The sequence below is a fragment of the Bison bison genome, unplaced genomic scaffold (genome assembly GCF_000754665.1).
Source record: "Bison bison bison isolate TAMUID 2011002044 unplaced genomic scaffold, Bison_UMD1.0 scf7180017864485, whole genome shotgun sequence".
NCBI lineage: Eukaryota > Metazoa > Chordata > Mammalia > Artiodactyla > Bovidae > Bison > Bison bison.
The window spans coordinates 1,591,258-1,610,513 of record NW_011495045.1 but is presented as its reverse complement, the minus strand read 5'-3'; the positions used below and the strand labels follow the sequence as shown (position 1 = coordinate 1,610,513).

Here is a 19,256-nt window from a genome sequence, read left to right as displayed (position 1 = left end):
GGGTGGGAGGGAAGGGAGGGAGAGGACACGGATGTACTAATGGCTGATTCTTATTGGTATACGACAGAACACTAAAAAATTCTATAAAGCAATTATCCTTCAATTAAAAAAATAGAGTGGCCAAAAAAGAAAAAAAAAGAAAATGAACTGAAAATAAAGCAATTGGAATGGGAAATGGCCTTGTGGAGGCCATTTAACTCATGCAGAATGAGTTAAAGTGAAGTCAGGAGTGGCAGAGCCAGTTTGACAGAAGAAATGCAAATAGAATTTTGGCAGAAGGAAGTAAAGGGGTAGGAGTGGATAATTCCCCAAGGTTATAAAGACAAATTAAAACTTAAAAGAGCAGTGATATATTTAATGAAATCAAGATAAAATTTGCTAGTAAAGAAGGTAAACAGCTCTCCATCTGTACATCATTCTCATAAGTCCTATAAAACTAGCAAAGATTTAAAATATATATACAAGGTCATGCTTTTCAGCACCTTTTTTTCAGAACTATTAATCAGTTCCTTATGTGTGTCTGGGAGGTTCTACCATTTTACATGATTTCTGTGGATGGAAAATTTAAAAAATGTTAGAATTAAAAAAAAATTTTTGTTTTAATTTCTAAATCCATCAAGTTCACAAATCTTATGATCCAGTACAAGTTTCAGCTAACTGCCTCTTGATAGAAAATAGGTACAATGTTAAGAAACCTAAAATTACAGCCACTGGGCCAGACAAACAACATTCCCCACTCAAGAGAAGTAAATTTCTTTCCATTTCCCAACAAGCTCTCTAAGATTCCTGTAGTGCTGTGTAAATTGTAGGCATGTTTTGCAGAGACAGCATAGATATCTTGCCTGAAAACTTATACAAAATGGAATTAATATAAGCATGGGGAAATTTGTGATCACTTGCAAACTGCAAAAACAACAAAACATTACAACTAGATAAATAAATGGTAGGAAAATTGATTTGTTGTCCTTAGATTAGGACTTTTAAGCTTGGGATGTTTTTGTGGGAACATGTTGGCTAAAGAAGGTCCAAAAATAATATTACATTTTCTATTTTAAAATTAGCAGGCAAAAATATACAGTTCACCTCCGGAAAGCCGACCCACTGACAGTGCAACTGTCCCCAAGCCAGCAAGCATGAAGGAGGGAAGTACTGTCCCTCCATGGGATGGTTCACTGCTAGAGGATGAGTTCTTCCAAGGTAAGTCTCTGCACTGAATTTCCTTTGGAATTCCCGGCACTAAAGGAAAGCAAATAATGATTACAGTTTATGCTAAAATGCTCAAGCCCTTGTACTTTATTTTTGAAGTCCTCTTGTTATCCTCACCTGAAGAGGATGGGGTTACATGCTATTAAAAGAAATATTTTAAAAATCTTATATTTAAATATAATGTAAGTAAATATTCTTGGATCAAGGCCTGATAAATCTATGGAATGGTAATAATGTTAATATATAAACTCAAGTAAAAAGATAAAAGGGTATATCTTTAGACATATATTTATAAAGTTTACTATCCTTAATAGACTTTTATTGTTCCTGATTAGGGCCTAAATGCAGTGATGAAATCTAATTGTTGTTAAACTATTAACCTTGTACAATAGATAACAATAAAGACTAAAACAGATTCCAAAAGTACTATATACCCATGGATCTTATTATGTAAGCATCACTCACCTTGACATAGTTTTTTGGTATTAAAATAAACCTGGCCATATGAAACATGAAATCTGAAATCATTCACCAGCTTCACCTTGAGGAACTAAATTCAGTTTGCAAAGGCAATGACATCAGCTCAGCCCTATAGTTAGGACAAGTGGTGTGGTCACTGAGAGACCTCCAGCTGGATGTTCTGTCTGGGCACTCCTTTCAGTAAAATGGTTCCTGGCAGAGAACTTGCTTCAGAGAAAAGAGACCCAGAGGAAAATTTCTGTTCCAAAACAAAGGTTTTGCCTAGTAGAGGAGAGCTATTTTTCATGAAGTGAAGAAATAAAATGACTGCTCTGAAAATAAAAAGGAGAAGAACAGCAGACTTTTTCACCTTCAGAGTTGTGAGTCAAATAGCAGTATTGGGATTCAAGTGTTAAGAGTGGTTATCTCTAGGAAGAAGGACTCTAGGTGATTTTACCTCTTTTGTTATACTTTCCTGTATTTTCTATTATAACAACATATTTTTGTGGTCAGCAAAAGACTTTAATGAGGAAAAAATACTATGAACAAGTTGAAAGAGAAAACAGAAATCAAAGAGATTTCATTATAATTTGTTTTAAAGACAGATTCATGAAGACTTTTTTTTGTTTTGCCCTGCCTTATATTTTGGCATTGCTTATTTTATCTGTGGATATAGTGAGTAAGTTATTTAGGGACAGGGGAAAACTAATTTTTTTCCATTAAAGCATTAACAGGATGATTCCTTAAAGAACTCCTTAGTTACAGATATTTAACGCTCAGGACTAGTTCTTTTGCTGGCTATGCAAACTTAATAGTACCAACTAACAAATAAAATAGGGTAGAGAAAATCCAGAGTGGATATCAAAAACTTCTTCAATACCTGTCCTAAAATAATTGGCATATTATAAGTACATCTCACTTACATTCACTCAGATACTGATGCACCTCATTTTCTCTGTCATTGAAGAGTTAAAATTACAATTTTTAACGACAACAAAGAGTGAAACATTTTATGCAAATCAGAAGGAAAGATTCTGTAAACAAAAAACTTCTTCAACAATTTAAATAATTTCCATAGCTTATCTCTCACATCAGATTTTATTTTTTAATGAACATTTCTTCAAAATACACATCTACTCATCTATTGTAACATGAATATGATGAAATATATATTATAAGATAGGTCTTAGAAAGTGAAGTAGCTCAGTTGTGTCTGACTCTTTGCAACCCCATGGACTGTAGCCCACCAGGCTCTTCCATTCATGGAATTTTCCAGGCAAGAGTACTGGAGTGGGTTGCCATTGCCTTCTCCAGGGGATCTTCCTGACCCAGGGATCGAACCCAGGTCTCCCGCATTGCAGGCAGTTGCTTTTACCGTCTGAGCCACCAGGGAATTTCTAAGATAGGTCTTAGGGCATCTTAAAACTTTAAAAGATTTTGATTCTGTTTAAATTCTAACAGGTTTTTATTGAGGAAAAGATGTCAAATATGATTCACTAAACAATTCAAGGAAGAACCAACCAAGTGAAAATACCCTGTGACTTATCTGAGATCACAGAGACAGTGGTCCCAGGAAGCATGAGCCCTGGGTCTTGGGTTGGCCTGCTGCTACTAAGTCACTTCAGTCGTGTCCGACTCTGTGTGACCCCATAGACATCAGCCCACCAAGGCTCTCCTGCCCCTGGGATTCTCCAGGCAAGAACACTGGAGTGGGTTGCCATTTCCTTCTCCAATGCAGGAAAGTGAAAAGTGAAAGTGAAGTCGCTCAGTCGTGTCCGACTCTTAGCGACCCCATGGACTGCAGCCTACCAGGCTCCTCCATCCATGGGATTTTCCAGGCAAGAGTGCTGGAGTGGGGTGCCATTGCCTTCTCCATGGGTTGGCCTAGGTCCTCGGAATTATAGGGAGGTCATTGGGCCTGACTTACATACCACTCTCTGACCTTGCTACTGAGAGAAAAGTAAACATTGTTTGACAACAGCAACTTCACATCCTTGTAACATAATGAGCTCATAGTGAAATCATCTTTAGTTCATTAAAAGAAAAAATGAAAAGTGAACTTTTGTGGCACAGTGGTTGCGTGTATGGACTCAGGAGACAGGCTGCCTGGATCCACTTCCTAGCTGTATAAGCTGGGCAACTTAATTTCTTCATTCCTCAGTTTCCCCATTTATAAAATGAGAATACTAACTACTAAACTTACAAGATTATGTGAGGATTTAATGAGTTAATCTATTTAGTGCTTAGAACTGTACCTGATAGACACATATAAATGTCTATTGAGTCATATTTTTTTCAGGCGAAGCAAGCTACCATCAGTATATCATTTGATAGTATTTCATAGAACTTAAATTTTTACATATTGCTCAAATTCACCCAAATAAGTATGTTTGTAAATTGGGTGCCAAACTTTTGGCAGTAATGTACAGCTAAGTACAACTCACATACTATTTATAGACTTTCATTTCTTTTCAATCCCCTGATGTAAACACAGTTGGAAACATTATAGCTACCTAGGGACACAAAAGATGCACTAAAAGAAATCATGATTACAATCCTTGTTAGGTGAAAAACAATGTAGCTTTATGTTTTGAAGGCATTATGGAAGGTTAACTTTGAAAAAGTATGAAAAAGAAACTTCCATTGCAGCCTTGTAAGAGTCAAACTATCTTAAAGACATAATCAGTTAATGTCATAATGTTTATGATGATATGATCTAAAAATTATAAGTCATTATGCTTCTTCAAGAAGGACTTTCAACAATTCAAAATATTATTAGACTGTAAAATCTTTTACAAAAAAAAAAATGACATATATTCTCCTTTTAGTTTTAGATGATTTGGATAGCAAACTGGCTCAGGAACAATCTCCAAGCTCAGTGAATACCAGAACACCTCTCAACATTGGATCAAGAACACAGTTCAGTCGTTTTTACTCCAGTGGGAGCAAATACAATAATATTACAGGAAGGCACAAAAATTGCTATAATGAAACTTCTAATATGTCTATCTATGATGTCTTAAGACCAGGAACCCCTAGGGAAGGTTTTCAAACCTTTTCTCCTAGAACAAGGACAATCTACAATATGTATAGGACAAGGGAACCCAGAGTCTTAAAAGAAGATTATGTGCAAAAGAATACTTTTGGTAGTACTTCTCTGTGTTTTGACAGCAGGCAACGATTAGCCTCATCAGCTACAGGGTATTTCAAAGCAAGAAGCTTATATTTTCCAGCCACAACTCAGAATAAGACTGGGTTTATATCACCAAGCCACCAACAGAGCCCAAAGAGAACTCCTTTATCATCTATCATATGGAATAGATCAGATTCTTCTAGAGATAGGCAGAACTGGGAAGAGTTCCTGGAGGCACCGTCACCAATGGAGATTGACCCTGCTGACCAGTATATGTATCCCAGGTGCTTCCAGGCGAATAGGAGATGTGAGTTTTACCATTCACAGAGTGTTTACCAAAGTTTTGGTTTAAATGCTCCTGTAGATAATGCAATGAGTCCTGACCCACTTGAGAACTCAGAAAATATGCCATTCTACCATGAAGATAACCTATTTACTAGGTCTTTCTTTAGCAATACCTTTGGACGGAGCAGGGTACAGAGATTTGAACAAAATCCTTTCTGGGGCCAACAGGAAGAACACTCTGACTTTCATCAAAGCAGGAAACCATTTACTTCTTCTGACAGAGACTTTGAAATGATCTCCGCTGAAGTAAACAGTGCACTAGCTGGTCATGGCCATAGTGTTCCTTCTCAACACTGGGGGTCATTTTCTTCTAGTTATAGAACAAATATTTCCAGAAACCAACAGATACCAGATTCCTGGCAGTTTGATTCTCAGACATCTGCACTGGAGAGCATGGAAGTGTCACAAGGTAATGGGAACCAGTCTACTCATTTCAGCCCAGAAAATGTTTGTTCCATGACTGATGCAAGCTATCACATGAAATCTGGTGGGTTAGAATGTTCTCCTATGGAAGTACATGTAAACAAAGAACCTTACTCATTTGGAGTTGCTCAAACTCGAGCGTCCCCATTCAAAAGTACCTTCCTGCACATTCCTGATGACAGAGGGAATCCTCAGAGCCCTAACTTTCAGATTCCCACAGTCACTTTGCAGAAGATTAAGCCGGCCTCTCTTCCAAACAGAAACTATACAGAAGTCACTGTGACCAACAATGTCTCAGTTGATTCTCCACCTCTGACTGAAAGCCAAGCCAATATCTTGGTCACAGAAGTAAATAATGAGAAAGACTTGAAGGCATCTGTTTTGGAAAAAGACAAAAAAATAAACAAGATAGACCAGACAAACATGGCAGGTGAAATACCCCAACTTGTTTCACAGACAGTAATTTCTAACCCTTTTCCTGATGTTCAGAATTCCCTTTCCCAGGACTCAGACAAGAACAACAGATTTGTTTTTAATGCATCTACCACAATAAGTTCAAAAAGGTTGCCTGGAGTCATTTCCAGGAGAGATACCTCCAAAATTCATAAAGCCAATGAACTAAAAAAAGGTAAGAGTTATACTGGGAACAGAAAACTTGACTCAACAACTTCCCTTCCTTTCATTCAGGAAAGCAGAACAACATCACTTTTTGTCAGCCCAAGTCAAGTTTGTCACCAGGAATTAACAGTAAGTAATGAAGATAGTTCAAGCATTATTAAAAAGAACCACGGGAGTTCTGAACATACTGATAATCAATATTCACAGTCTCCAGAAAAGCCTGCTCGTTTAGATACCAAGGGAGAACAAAGTATCACGACTTGTTCTAGCAGCTGTAGCAAGTCAGATGCTGATCACAACCTGCCTCGTAATTCTTTAGATCTGTCTTCAGGGGCACTACCAGATTCCTCACCATCAAATGATTCTTGCCTTGATGCTCCGGTAATTCCTTCTACCACAGTGTTCTGGAAATGTCCTTCAAACAAAGACCCATCTCTGGGAGAAAGAGAAGACATTGATTACAAGAACCAAAATAGTCAATTTTCCCTAAGCCACTTAGAAAACCAAGAGAGTAATGATAATCGCACACCTGTACGTAATGAAGAGGTTAATGTTGTCAAATGCCAGTCACACCCTCTTTTCAAGGGTGGAAAGGGAAAAGGAAAAATAAGAGAATGCATATCCTACATCGAAAAATTAAGCAAAACAGAGAGTAGATCAGTGCCTACAACTGACAACAGCAGTCTCACTGAGGGAACTCAAAGCAATTCCAATTCTCCTGAGCTTCATACAATTTACTGTACTTTACCAAGAAAATCAGCTGTTTTTCTCATGGATAACAGGGAGCCTGAAAGTACGATAATGCCTTCTTTGTTCAGGAACGAGCCAGTTGCATTACAAATCAAAAATGATGTGGAAGATCCAGTAGGAAAGAACACATCAAAAAAATTCAGTCCTAGTTCTTGTGAATCAGAGAGCGAATGTTCCAAAGTAGTTTCAGACTCAGTCTCAGTAGCACTTGAAGCCACAGAAGGGATGACAAATATGACAAACGTTGGATCTACTTCTGTTAGAAAAGCGCCACTTCCAGTCCTCATCAAGAGGGCTGTGTCATGTCCTTCAGAAGTGCTTTATGCCTCAACTGGAAGAGATGAAAGAGATAAATGCTTGGTATCCAATACAGATGCTTCTCCTGTAACACTGAGGTCTTGGGAGAGACTCATTAACCCTCTGGGAAGTGACTCATCTGTTTGTGAGTGTTCTTTAAGCAAGAAACACCACCAGGAGGAATACTTACAAGAATATACTGAAAAGAATGATAAAATTTCTGCCTCCAAAACAGGCATATTTTCCCATCCAAATGAATACCCTTTACCTTTTTCTTCAGATATGTCAGGACAAGAAAGTGGGAAAACTTTACATAAATTTAAGACTACAAGTATGTTTTCTGTTTCTGGTGATGAAGATAATGTGAAATGTCTTGAGGTGGTTTCAATATATTATACCCTACCGAGGAAGCACAGCAAAAAATTCTGTGACCTTCTTCAAAAGTATACACAAAACATCGATTCACTTACAGAATCAATTAAAGCGGGGACTAAAACATCTCCTAATGCTTTAGAAAAAGACCAACTGACTTGTCCTGCGCAAGACCAGTCAGGAACACCTTTGTCTAAAGATACCTCTGCTCAGGAGACCAGCCATCCTTCTCATATCACTGAAAATATGACTGTTTTACAATTACCAAGTGTTGAGTCCTCAGAATCTGCATTACAGGAAATGGCTTCTATTGAAACAGATGTTTCTCTTCATAAACGAGAACCTAAAACTGGAGAAATTTCCCCATACAACTTAGCTACAACACCTCCATCTAATTCACAAAGCAGGAAAAAGAAAGAGAAAAAATTGCAAAGTGAAACTGTGTTTACTTCACCAATGCTTCAGGAAAAAAAAGTTACAAGAGAGAAATCTGAAAATTGTCCGCAATCCATTAAATCAGATGACAGTGGTTTTTCTAACCTCCCAGCCCATTCAGAAGAGAATGTTGAAAACTTCCACATCATAAGAAGTTCTGGGGAGCATACAGGTAGTGATACAGCCATTACAACTACTGGAAGTCTTCAAAAAGATATTGCAGGTATAGTTACAGAGGAGAGCTCCAATGGATCGCAGCCTAGGGAAGTCAGAGGGGAAATTAGAACAGATTTCCCAAAAAACTCTGAGAAACCACTTTCTGACTCAGAAAGCCAAGTCTTTGCTCTTACTCCAGCCTTGAGTAAACTACAGCTTGATGAGGAGACTTGTTCAAGTGAACAAGATTTAGACATTTCACAGTCTGAACCCAGGGAGCTACCTGAAAGAAGACAGGAGGTAAATACGACAGAGAGCAAGGCTAAAGATGAAATGCAGAAGTTGGTATGGAATCAATGTTCACTTCCTGAAGGAAGTAATAAAAGTAAAAAAGGCTTGGCTGACCTAGAAAAAGGGAAAAGCAGATCTTCAGTTAAACACAGATTGGCAGCTATGTCTAAAGGCAGCAGAAAATTTCCAGCTAAAGATTTATACCCTAGAAGACATGTAGCTACTATCTTTCCCCAAAGTAGGAACAGTTCTGGCTTTAGCAGTTTGTCCCTTGACACAACAGAGTGCAACCCACCGTCCCTTGAGCCTACTTTAAAGTCCACAGAAACCACAGATGAATGCAGGTTAAGTAATGATGGAATAAATGTGGAGACATCCGAGAACCCTCTCCAGCTTACTGCAGTATCCAATAGAGAAGCTTCTACACCCTTAAGTAATCAGAAGTCCAACAACATTTCACAACTGCATCAAAACGAGTTTAAAAATATCTCAGAATCACAACCAAAGTGTGAGAATTCTGAGGATGTAACAGTAGCTCAGATTTTGGAAAGAGAATCAGGAGCCCTGGCCCAACCCACGTTGATCAGCCTCAGGGAAGCAGACGTCCCTGACCATCAGAGGAGGTCGAAACCCCCTTTTCAACTGGAGCCTGTAGAGAAATCTACGGTTTGCATCCCATTGACCAGTTGTCAGCAAGGACAAAGCAGTGCTTCATCTCTGGAGTGTGAACGTCAGCTACACCCCTATCGTTCAGAGAGCTTAAAAAGTGTCAACGTACATGGTGATATACTACGAATAAGTCATCCTCCAAAAGTCAGAGAGCGCCATTTCTCTGAAAGCACTTCTATTGATGATGTCCTGAGTCGACTGACCCTTGGGAATGAATTCTGTAACAACAGCGGGTACAGTCGAAGATTTAAATCTTTTTCTGAACTTCCCTCCTGTGGTGAAAATGAAAGTTGGGCTTTGAACAACAGCAGGACAAAAATGGGTCCTAGGTCTGCAACATCTATATCCAGGCCTATTGACTATGGGATTTTTGGGAAAGAACAACAGCTGGCTTTCTTGGAGAATGTAAAGAGGTCACTCACACAAGGGAGATTATGGAAACCAAGTTTTCTTAAGAACCCTGGCTTCCTGAAAGATGATGTAATTAACCCTGCTAACCCGACAGAGTCATTGACTTCAAATTCTCCTAGTAACCAGAGGCCAGAGGATGGCTTATCTCTAAGTGCACCACTTAATATCTATGAAGAGGATCCAGTAGACTCAGACTGTGACACAGACACGACCACCGATGACGAATACTACTTGGATGAAAATGACAAAGAATCAGAACTGTGAGCCTTTTTCAATGAAATGTATAGCCTTTTCACCAAAAGTTCATAATGTAAATAAAGTGTACATATGTTTGTCTATGGAAAGGACAGATAGTAAAAAAATCTAGTCTGGGCACTGCTGCTGCTGCTGCTAAGTCACTTCAGTCGTGTCCGACTCTGTGCGACCCCATAGACGGCAGCCCACCAGACTCCGCCGTCCCTGGGATTCTCCAGGCAAGAACACTGGAGTGGGTTGCCATTTCCTTCTCCAATGCATGAAAGTGAAAAGTGAAAGTGAAGTTGCTCAGTCGTGTCCGACTCTTAGCGACCCCATGGACTGCAGCCTACCAGGCTCCTCCGTCCATGGGATTTTCCAGGCAAGAGTACTGGAGTGGGTTGCCATTGCCTTCTCCAGTCTGGGGACTAGCTGCTGTGAAACAATCCAAATTCTCTCCCCTCCCACCCCACCCCCCCTCTATGTAGAGACTTCCTGAATCCTAGAGCAATGAATTCTTGTTTAGTGTTTTCTTCCTCTGTATACATGCTTGGTCTTTCTGCCACTCAGCCCCAAATTAATCTCTTAATTCGTGGTCCACTTTTGGCTGTCTGCTCTATATTCCCCCTAACGTTCTTTCACCTTTTCTATTCCAGCACAACAGCAAATCTCTGTATTGCATCTTCCAGTCCATACTCCATATTCATGATTGTTAAATAAAATGTAGTGATGATAACAATGGAGTAAGTATTATCCTGTTTGACTCATCAACCTTTAGACGATTTAGAGTTTGGGTTTGTTTGGTTTTTTTTTTCTTCAACAAAGATCAGGGGATTTCCATAAGAACATCCTGTTTTATCCATAGTGGAGAAGGGAGGCACATATTTGAAGTGCTTATTGTGAAGAGGTGAATCTCTAGTAAGCCAAAGAACATTGTTATTGTTGTTCAGTCATGTCCAACTCTTTGCAACCACATGGACTGCAGCACGCCAGACTTCCCTGTCCTTCACTATCTCCTGGAGTTTGCCCAAACTCATGTCCATTGAATCAGTGATTCTATCCAACCATCTTATCCTCTGTCACCCCCTTCTCCTCTTGCCCTCAATCTTTCCTAGCATCAGGATCTTTTCCAATAAGTCAGTTCTTCATATCAGGTGACCGAAGTATTGGAGCTTCAGCTTCAGCATCAGTCCTTCCAATGAATATTCAGGGTTGATTTCCTTTAGGATTGACTGGTTTGATCTTCTTACAGTCCAAGGAACTCTCAAGAGTCTTTTCCAGCACCACAATTTGAAAGCATCAGTTCTTTGGCACCCAGCCTTCTTTATGGTCCAACTCTCACATCCATATATGACTACTGGAAAAACCATAGCTTGGACTATGCAGACCATTGGCAAAGGAATTCATTTGAAATAGTTTCTAGGATGGTACAGAGGGTGGCTTAGTGACAGAATTTCTGCTTAGGAAGGGAACACATCTGCCGGGTGGAGATAAGCAGACATCCCTTCATGAGACTGACATCCTCTTTGCAGCTCTTTCAGCAACTGTTTTTGTTTTTCTTATTGTTGCTTTGTTTCTGTTTTTCCCCATTTCTCCAGAGCCATCCATGTAAAAAATTTTCTTTATTTGCAGGATAGAACACTTTTTTCCATGTGAGACATTTTAGTCACAAGCGATAGCCATGGTCAAGTCCCTAAAGTACTATCATGTTAGATCTAACACCTTGAGATTCACAGCCTTCTTTGCCAGATTTACCAAACCCTTAGAAGTTAGAAGGCAGAGCTTCTAAAGGCTTGTCACTATGATTCCTTCAATAATTGTATCAAGGCTAAATAGCTTGTCATACCCACTGATAACTTGGCTTTGCTAACTCTTTAATTTGCCATGCAGAACTTCTGGAGATTTCTCTTCTCTGAATCAGGAAAGACCAATAAACAGGCAGCAGCGAAGCTAACCTGATAGAACTACAGAAAACACACCATCCTAGTTCTTAGTATTGCGAGGGTCAACATGAATGGATTTTATCTTGTTTGGTCTATATTTGCTTCCTGGCCTGATTTTGTTTCCATTTTTCTCACCTAGTCTGTTTCATCCATTTAAGGATAATGATAGGAGTTGGGGAAATGTACAGAGATCTGGAACTGATAGAAATGCAAGAAAGGACCACATTGTTATTATCCTCTCCAGTACTACCTTGTCTAGAAGCTAAATGCCAGAGCTAGTTTATACTGGTCCCATGACACTCAAAACTGATGAAAATGAGGTAACTACATGAAAGCTATTTCTTAAACCTATAAATTGTCTTAAACTTCAAGTTCTGACCAATTCTCAAAAAGACTGATAGTAGAATGTTAAATGAACTGTTCTAAATATTTCCATTTAAATTTGTATGGTAATGCATAGGTACCATTTTATTCTTTGTTTGTGTATGTTTGTAAATTCTACCTTCCTTTTTCTATTTATCTGATTATTTAATTAAAACTTCATAAACCATAACCTATGTCTTCTATTTAATTTTAAAATATTCAAAGTTAATATTTTAATATTAAGATTCTTGGTTTTTTAAATGATCAGGTTGCAAGTTCTGTTTTGGTAAACACTCTGAGCCTACATGTATGTTACAAAAGATGAAATGAAGTTAGCTTATTTTTCACTGAATTTAGCCTTTATCAGCAGTTAGGTAAGTTAAGATCAGGCTAAACAACTACTTTTAGGCCCTGACTCTCTGTACTAGAATCTACCACCTGAATTTAAAGGTAATTGATGGCCAGTGCTCACTTGCACCATTTGTAATGTTTGCTTGTTGGTGTGGCTCAAAAATCAAGAAAACAGAAAATTTATGAAAATAGCACCTTCTGTAAAGTTTATACCTTTATAAAACACTTCATTAAAGAAGTATAGCAAATACCTATGTATTTTAACATACAAAGTACTGCTTTTTAATATTCATTTTTGGTATAGCTATAGTAATTTATACTAGTCATTTTTTATACTCATAACTTGCTTTCTAATACATAATCATCATTAAAGTAATTATTCACATAAATGGAGTCACTAATGAGGGAATCAATGCAAATAATTACTGGTAAATTACTAGTTCATTTAAATAATAGACTTATACAACCATAAATTTTATGTGTAAACTCCATTTAAAATAAGGCTCAATGAAATTAATATTCAGAGACTTTCCTCTAAATAATTTATACCCTTACATTGTCAATACATTGCTATTAATAAAACTCCAACAGCTACTAATAAGGTTTTGACTGATGATAAGGTAATAAAAACTACTTTGTATAGAAAGTACATGGGTGCCTGTGCCTGTCCTAGGGTTGGTGAAAGTCCACTTAAGTTTACGGTGAAGATAGGTATCAAATTGGAAAATCCACACCTATTTAAAAGTTATATAGTCCATTGAATGCCAGAAGGTTAAAGAGGTCTTATTGCTAAGAGTTTATTGTCAGTAATAATGCTTCAGAATATCCAATTTAAATGTATAGTGTAAATATGTAAATATTTTACTTTGAGGCTCTTTTTGACGGGCATTTCTGTATTTCTGAAACATATAATAATACGTAAGCACTATTGTTTAAAATGTTGTCAAATAATCCTTTTATGTACTTGCTATCAAACTTCTTCTCCAGGTATGAAATATGTTACAAGGTGCAAATTTAAACAATGCTGGTGTTGAAATAAATGATTTAAATGGATGCATTGTTTGACTTCACTTTTATTCTCATTCTCAAATGATTGTTTTTAAGTGTGAAAGTTTCCAGAAAAATACAAAAAGGGGAGTGAGATGGACAAAATTATTCAAACAAATTTTTCTGGTGGATATTGAATTCTTCTCCAGGTATGAAATATGTTACAAGGTGCAAATTTAAACAATGCTGGTGTTGAAATAAATGATTTAAATGGATGCATTGTTTGACTTCACTTTTATTCTCATTCTCAAATGATTGTTTTTAAGTGTGAAAGTTTCCAGAAAAATACAAAAAGGGGAGTGAGATGGACAAAATTATTCAAACAAATTTTTCTGGTGGATATTGAATAAGATCACCCATTTGAGTGGTTTTGGAAAATGACTCCTGTCTTCTCCTTCCATTTGTATCAAAAAGCAATCAACCAACAACGGAAGTCGGTGTCCCTGGCTGCATAAGCTGCAGAAGCGAGAAGGAATGAGGGCGGTCTGGCATTTTTCTCTGAAAGTTGTCATATTTATAAGGGAAGAGGAAGCCCAGTGGCATTGGGTTTGGGTCATCTGCTTCCCAGTAGTACTATAAGCAGATCTTTCCAGTTGAAATGTTAGACGTGTATTGATATGTTAATGTTGAAATGTTAATTCCTGCTAAACAAATGAGTAGATTTGTACTAATCTTTACCTTTTCTAGAAAAGGAACCCAAAGTCATCTTTCTACCAAGGACAAGAGAGTGTTGTCAGCTTGAATATGAGCAGTATTTTATTCAAAATATTTATACTGTCCTTTATTAAAATTTAAAATACATTAGATCAGCTAGGGTTTTTAGTTGTAGACACTATAATCCTTTTCCTACCTGGAATGCCCTTCTCTCCTTCTTCTTGCAGCAGATTCTTATCTGACCTTCACGATAAAAATAGATCAGCATAGATGACCATCTTCATGATCAGCCCGGATGTCATCTCTTTCAGAAAGCATCTCTCAAGGTTGGGCTAACTGGACCTCATACAGTGTACTTACGTTGGTAGAGGCAATCTGCCAAGGGGCCTGGACATACCTGGACATTTGTTGCTGGGTATGCCAAGAATGTAAGTTCTCGACTATTGTTTACTCATGCCATTTTTCAGGGTGTGTATGCAGCTCTCAAACACAAGAGGAATGAGATAACATTTCCCCACTGACGAAGGGCAGATGTAATTACCCCTACCCTAAAAATGGTAAGCCCTTAAACTTAGAGTGTACCTCTTGTAATGCAACTCACTTTAGGCATCTATGATAAGCATTTTGCATCGTCCCTACAGACCTTTGTGGGTGGCTGGGGGGGTGGGGGCAGGGTATGGGAAGGTAGGGAGAGAGGTATTTGTTTGCTAGGGCTGTCACAGCAAAATTCCACAAACTGATTGCTTTGATATCAGAATTTATTTTCTCACAGTTTTGGAGGCTAGAAGTCCAATCAATATGTTGACAAATTTGATTTCTCCTGACCCCTCTCTCCTTGGACTGCAGATGGCTACCTTCTCATGGCATCCTCACATGGTCTTTCTTCTGTACCCAAGCATTCCTGGTGTCTCTGTGTGCCCACATTTCCTCTTCTTAGAACAGCAGTTAGATTGGTTTAGGGCCCACCCATCTCCAAATACAGTAATATTCTGAGGTACTGGGGTTAGCATCTCTATATGAAGTATGCTGTTGTTGTTTAGTTGCTAAGTTGTGTCCAGCTCTTGCAACCCATGGCCTGTAGCCCACCAGGCTCCTCTGTCCATGAGATTCTCCAGGCGAGAATACCGGAGTGGGTTGCCATTTCCTTCTCTAGGAGATCTTCCCAACCAGGGATCAAACCTGTGTCTCTTGCATTGATAGGCAGGTATTTTTTTTACCACTGGGCCACTAGGGAAGCTCACATAGGAACATCCTAGACACTATACAGTCCTTGACACCCATATTTTAGCACCTATAACACTATTTACATCGCCTCTTTGTCTTTGTCCATTGCCTCTTTGGCCAGTGAACCACAGGAGCTGTGAAGTCAAAGTATAATGTCTATAACATAGTAGGTATTGAATAAGTGTTTGTTGAGTGAATGAAATTTGATTTATTATAAAGAATCTAGTCAAGGCATTGGATAATGTGAAGAAATATACTTTTTAAGGTATGAGTTAGGATGAGAAAGAAAACAGGTTGGTAGGGATTCAATACAGCTAAACAAGTGTTCAGATGCAATTATATGACTTCTCTGATCTGTTCTCAAAAATACCAGGTGTTATCATGTGTTATATAATTTATTAAGCCACATTTTACTATCATCCAGTACCAGCTGACTCTCAGATTATTTCTCTGAAAAAAAACTTTAATATTTTGAAAGAATGCAAACAAAATGTGTTCCAAACAACTTTTTAAGTGATAGCTAGAGCACAGCAAAACTTTCCATTTAAAGTATGCAGACACTCCCACAAAATAAAATTTAGCAGTGAAAGTAATGCCAAGTAATGCTACACGTTAGCTCTACAATTTATCAGTGATTTACCACCAGTTCCTAAAAATCTTTCTAAAGTATAAAGAACACTGTCTAGAAACTCTGCTCAGCATTCCTAAAGCAGGTCAAGAGAACTGGGGAAAATATGGTAAGGATTTTGCTCTGATAAACTTTGGTTATAGCAAGAATGCTGAGCAGCCCAATTAAAGCCAAGAGATGAACAGGTGGCTTCTCAGGGCCTGATTCTGGCAACTCTGTTTTAAGAAACTGCCAGCAGAATGCAGAAATCCTGTGTCCATACCAGGACATGAGTTTCTCCAGACTCACACAGCCTGTGAAGAACTTTCTTTCCTTTGAATAGATTAAAACCATAAGAGGATAAAAGAAGAACAAATAATTAACTAACATAGATAAAATTGAGGTAGGAGATAGATGGGCCCCTGGGCCAGTCAGCTGGGATTTGTAAAGTGAAATAAAATTAAAGCTTTGTTCTCACCCAGACACTCCAAGGACAAAGCTGACAGCAAAAGCAGAGTGCTACTAGAATAAATAGATAAGGTGCCTACTCCTGAAGTCAAGGAAAACTTCCCTGTCGGCACATGTGCTGGAAGGCTCCTTGGGGGTCAGAAAAGGAGGTGGAACCACCCCATAGTATGTGGACATGCACCCACAGGCTCTGAGGTAGGATCCATCTCAGTAAAAAGTCGCACACACATGTTGGGGAGGATCCTAGGACCAGTTAGGAGTGAAGAAACAAGATAATTGGCCAAAAGTAAACCAAGACCCTGAGAAACCTGTGTGCATGCAGGTCAAGAAGCAACAGTTAGAACCGGACATGGAACAATGGACTGGTTCCAAATCTGGAAAGGAGTACATCAAGGCTATATAGTGTCACCCTGCTTGTTTAACTTGTTTGTAGAGTACATCATGCAAAATGTCAGGTTAGAAGAATCACAAGCTAGAATCAAGTTTGCCAGGAGAAATATCAACAACCTCAGATATGCAGATAATACCACTGTAATAGCAGAAAGCAAAGAGGAAACTAAAGGGCTGCTTGATGAAGGTGAAAGAGGAGAGTGAAAAGCTTGCTTAACACTCAACATTCAAAAGACAGATCATGGCATCCAGTCCCATCAGTTCAATTCAGTTCAGTCGCTCATTGGTGTCCGACTTTTTGCGACCCCATGGACTGCAGCATGCCAGGTCTCCCTCTCACTTCATGGCAAATAGATGGAGAAAAAATAGAAACAGTGACAGACTTTATTTTCTTGGACTACAAAATCACTGGGGATTATGACTGGAGCCATGAAATTACAAGATTCTTGCTCCTTGGAAGAAAAGCTATGACCAACCCAGGCAGCATATTAAAAAGCAGAGATATCACTTCAAAAAAAGTCCATAGTCAAAGCTATGATTTTTCCAGTAGTCATGTACAGATGTGAGAATTGGACCATAAAGAAGGCTGAGTGCCAAAGAACTGATGCTTTCAAATTGTGGTGCTGGAGAAGAAACTTGAGAGTCCTGTGGACTGCAAGGAAATCAAACCAGTCAATCCTAAAGGAAATCAACCCTGAAGGACTGATGCTGAAGTGAAGCTACAATACTTTGGCCAACTGATGCAAAAAACCAACTCATTGGAAAAGACCCTGATGAAAGGAAAGATTGAGCTCAGGAGGAGAACAGGTTGACAGAGGATGAGATGGTTGGATGGCATCATTGACTCAATGGACATGAGTTTGAGCAAACTCCAGGAGATAGTGAAGACAGGGAAGCCTGATGCGCTGCAGCCCATGGGGTTGCAAAAAGTCAGACTTAGCGACTAAACCACAAAGACCCAGGACTGTCCTATATGTGTGATTTACTTTACCTGTTTACTCATTAGAGAGGATGTCCATAGCTTTTCTTTTTTTTCATAGCTTTTCTCTTCGAGTGTATATTTCTGCCTAGTTTCTGACTTAAATAAACTGCTTCTCTTTGTGCTCTCCCACTTGTTGTGCTGTGTCTTTAATAATAAACTTTGTACCTTTTTTAGTTTTTACCTCCTTGAAACTTTCAGATTAGAGTAAGAGCCACTTTGCTTTTAGCTTCTAGCTCCTGGGCTTCCCTGGTATCTCAGATAGTAAAGAGTCTGCCTGCAGTGAGGGAGAACAGGGTTCGATCCCTGTGTTGGGAAGATTCCCCTGGAGAAGGAAATGGCAACCCATTCCAGTATTCTTGCCTGGAAAATCCCATGGACGGAGGACCCTGGCAGGTTACAGTCCATGGAGTCGCAAAGAATCCCTCACGACTGAGTGACTTCACTAAATTAAATAGGAGGTTTATCTTTCTCACCTAACAGGAAGTCCAGAAGGTGCTGGGAGGTGGGGGGATGGGTCCTCTGTCCTTTCTACCTCTATGAGCATGAGCACTTAAGTTTATTTCTATCTGGTGGTCTAGTAGCTAGGATTCCTGGTTTTCATCTAGGTTACCCTGGTTCATTTCCTGTGCAGGGAACTAAGATCTCTCTTTAGGACACTGAAACTTACTGTTGCCTATCCAAGATCAAAATGGTGGGAAGAGAAAGATAGACATTGACTTCCCGCTACCAGAGTCCTTGCCAGTCTTTCCGCATATCCAACTTCCAGCATCTGAGGAGCGAGGAGCATTCAAGACCAGTCAACCCCCATGGGTTACAGGGGACAGCAGTTTCTGACTCTGAGGTGATGCTCACCCACCAGCCTCAAATCTGATTCCTACTACTGAGAGCAACTCTTGGTTCCTCGCTTGAGGCTTGGCCCCAACTCAGTGAAGGATGAACAAACACTTGTTGAAAGAAGGGAAGTATAGGGTTTAGGGGATTTGGGAGACTGGAGGGAGTTACAGTCCAGTGAGGGAGACTGCTGAGCAGAAAACAAGACAGGTAATATAGTTGATGGGTGCTGTTGTGAACGGAAGGGCTGGGAGAGTTGGCCTTGTACGGGAATCAGGGGAATGACATTTTGCTCTGCGTCTTTTAAACCCAGTGAAATTCGTTGTTTGAAGGCTTTCGCGTAAGCTCTTCGTCACTGGGCCTTTTCTCTACAGCAATCACCCTGTGCGTCCTTTAAAAATGACAGTTTCCTCTGAAGAGTTGCCAAACTCCAGCAGCAGAAGCGGCGGCGGGGCACAGCCTCAAGCACACTGGTCTCAGCAGCGCCCCCTCCGCCCTGGTCCTCAGACCCGCGCCGCCGGTTGCTGGGCCTGGAGCGGGAGAGCCGAGTTCATTGCGGCCGCGCAGCCGCGCCGGGCCCCTCTGCGGCGGGCTAGC

The 19,256-nt window shown here is 39.4% G+C and overlaps 1 protein-coding gene and 1 long non-coding RNA gene across 6 annotated transcripts in view; both read left to right on the top strand.

Annotated features, from left to right (window-relative positions):
- The window catches only part of EXPH5 (exophilin 5), a 102,493-nt gene extending 91,667 nt beyond the window's left edge, over nucleotides 1-10,826 (top strand). For all 5 annotated transcript variants that reach the window (XM_010862845.1, XM_010862848.1, XM_010862849.1 and 2 more), the window contains 2 exons: nucleotides 1,062-1,197; nucleotides 4,494-10,826. In XM_010862845.1, the coding sequence (XP_010861147.1) occupies nucleotides 1,062-1,197; nucleotides 4,494-9,829 (5,472 nt within the window). In that variant the 3' untranslated portion in view covers nucleotides 9,830-10,826. The remainder of the gene's footprint in view (nucleotides 1-1,061; nucleotides 1,198-4,493) is intronic.
- A 120-nt stretch (nucleotides 10,827-10,946) lies between these two features.
- Nucleotides 10,947-13,718, top strand: LOC105005013. The gene is made up of 2 exons (XR_827275.1): nucleotides 10,947-13,443; nucleotides 13,653-13,718. It is a non-coding gene; the product is annotated as an uncharacterized LOC105005013 (long non-coding RNA).
- The last annotated feature ends 5,538 nt before the right edge of the window (nucleotides 13,719-19,256 follow it).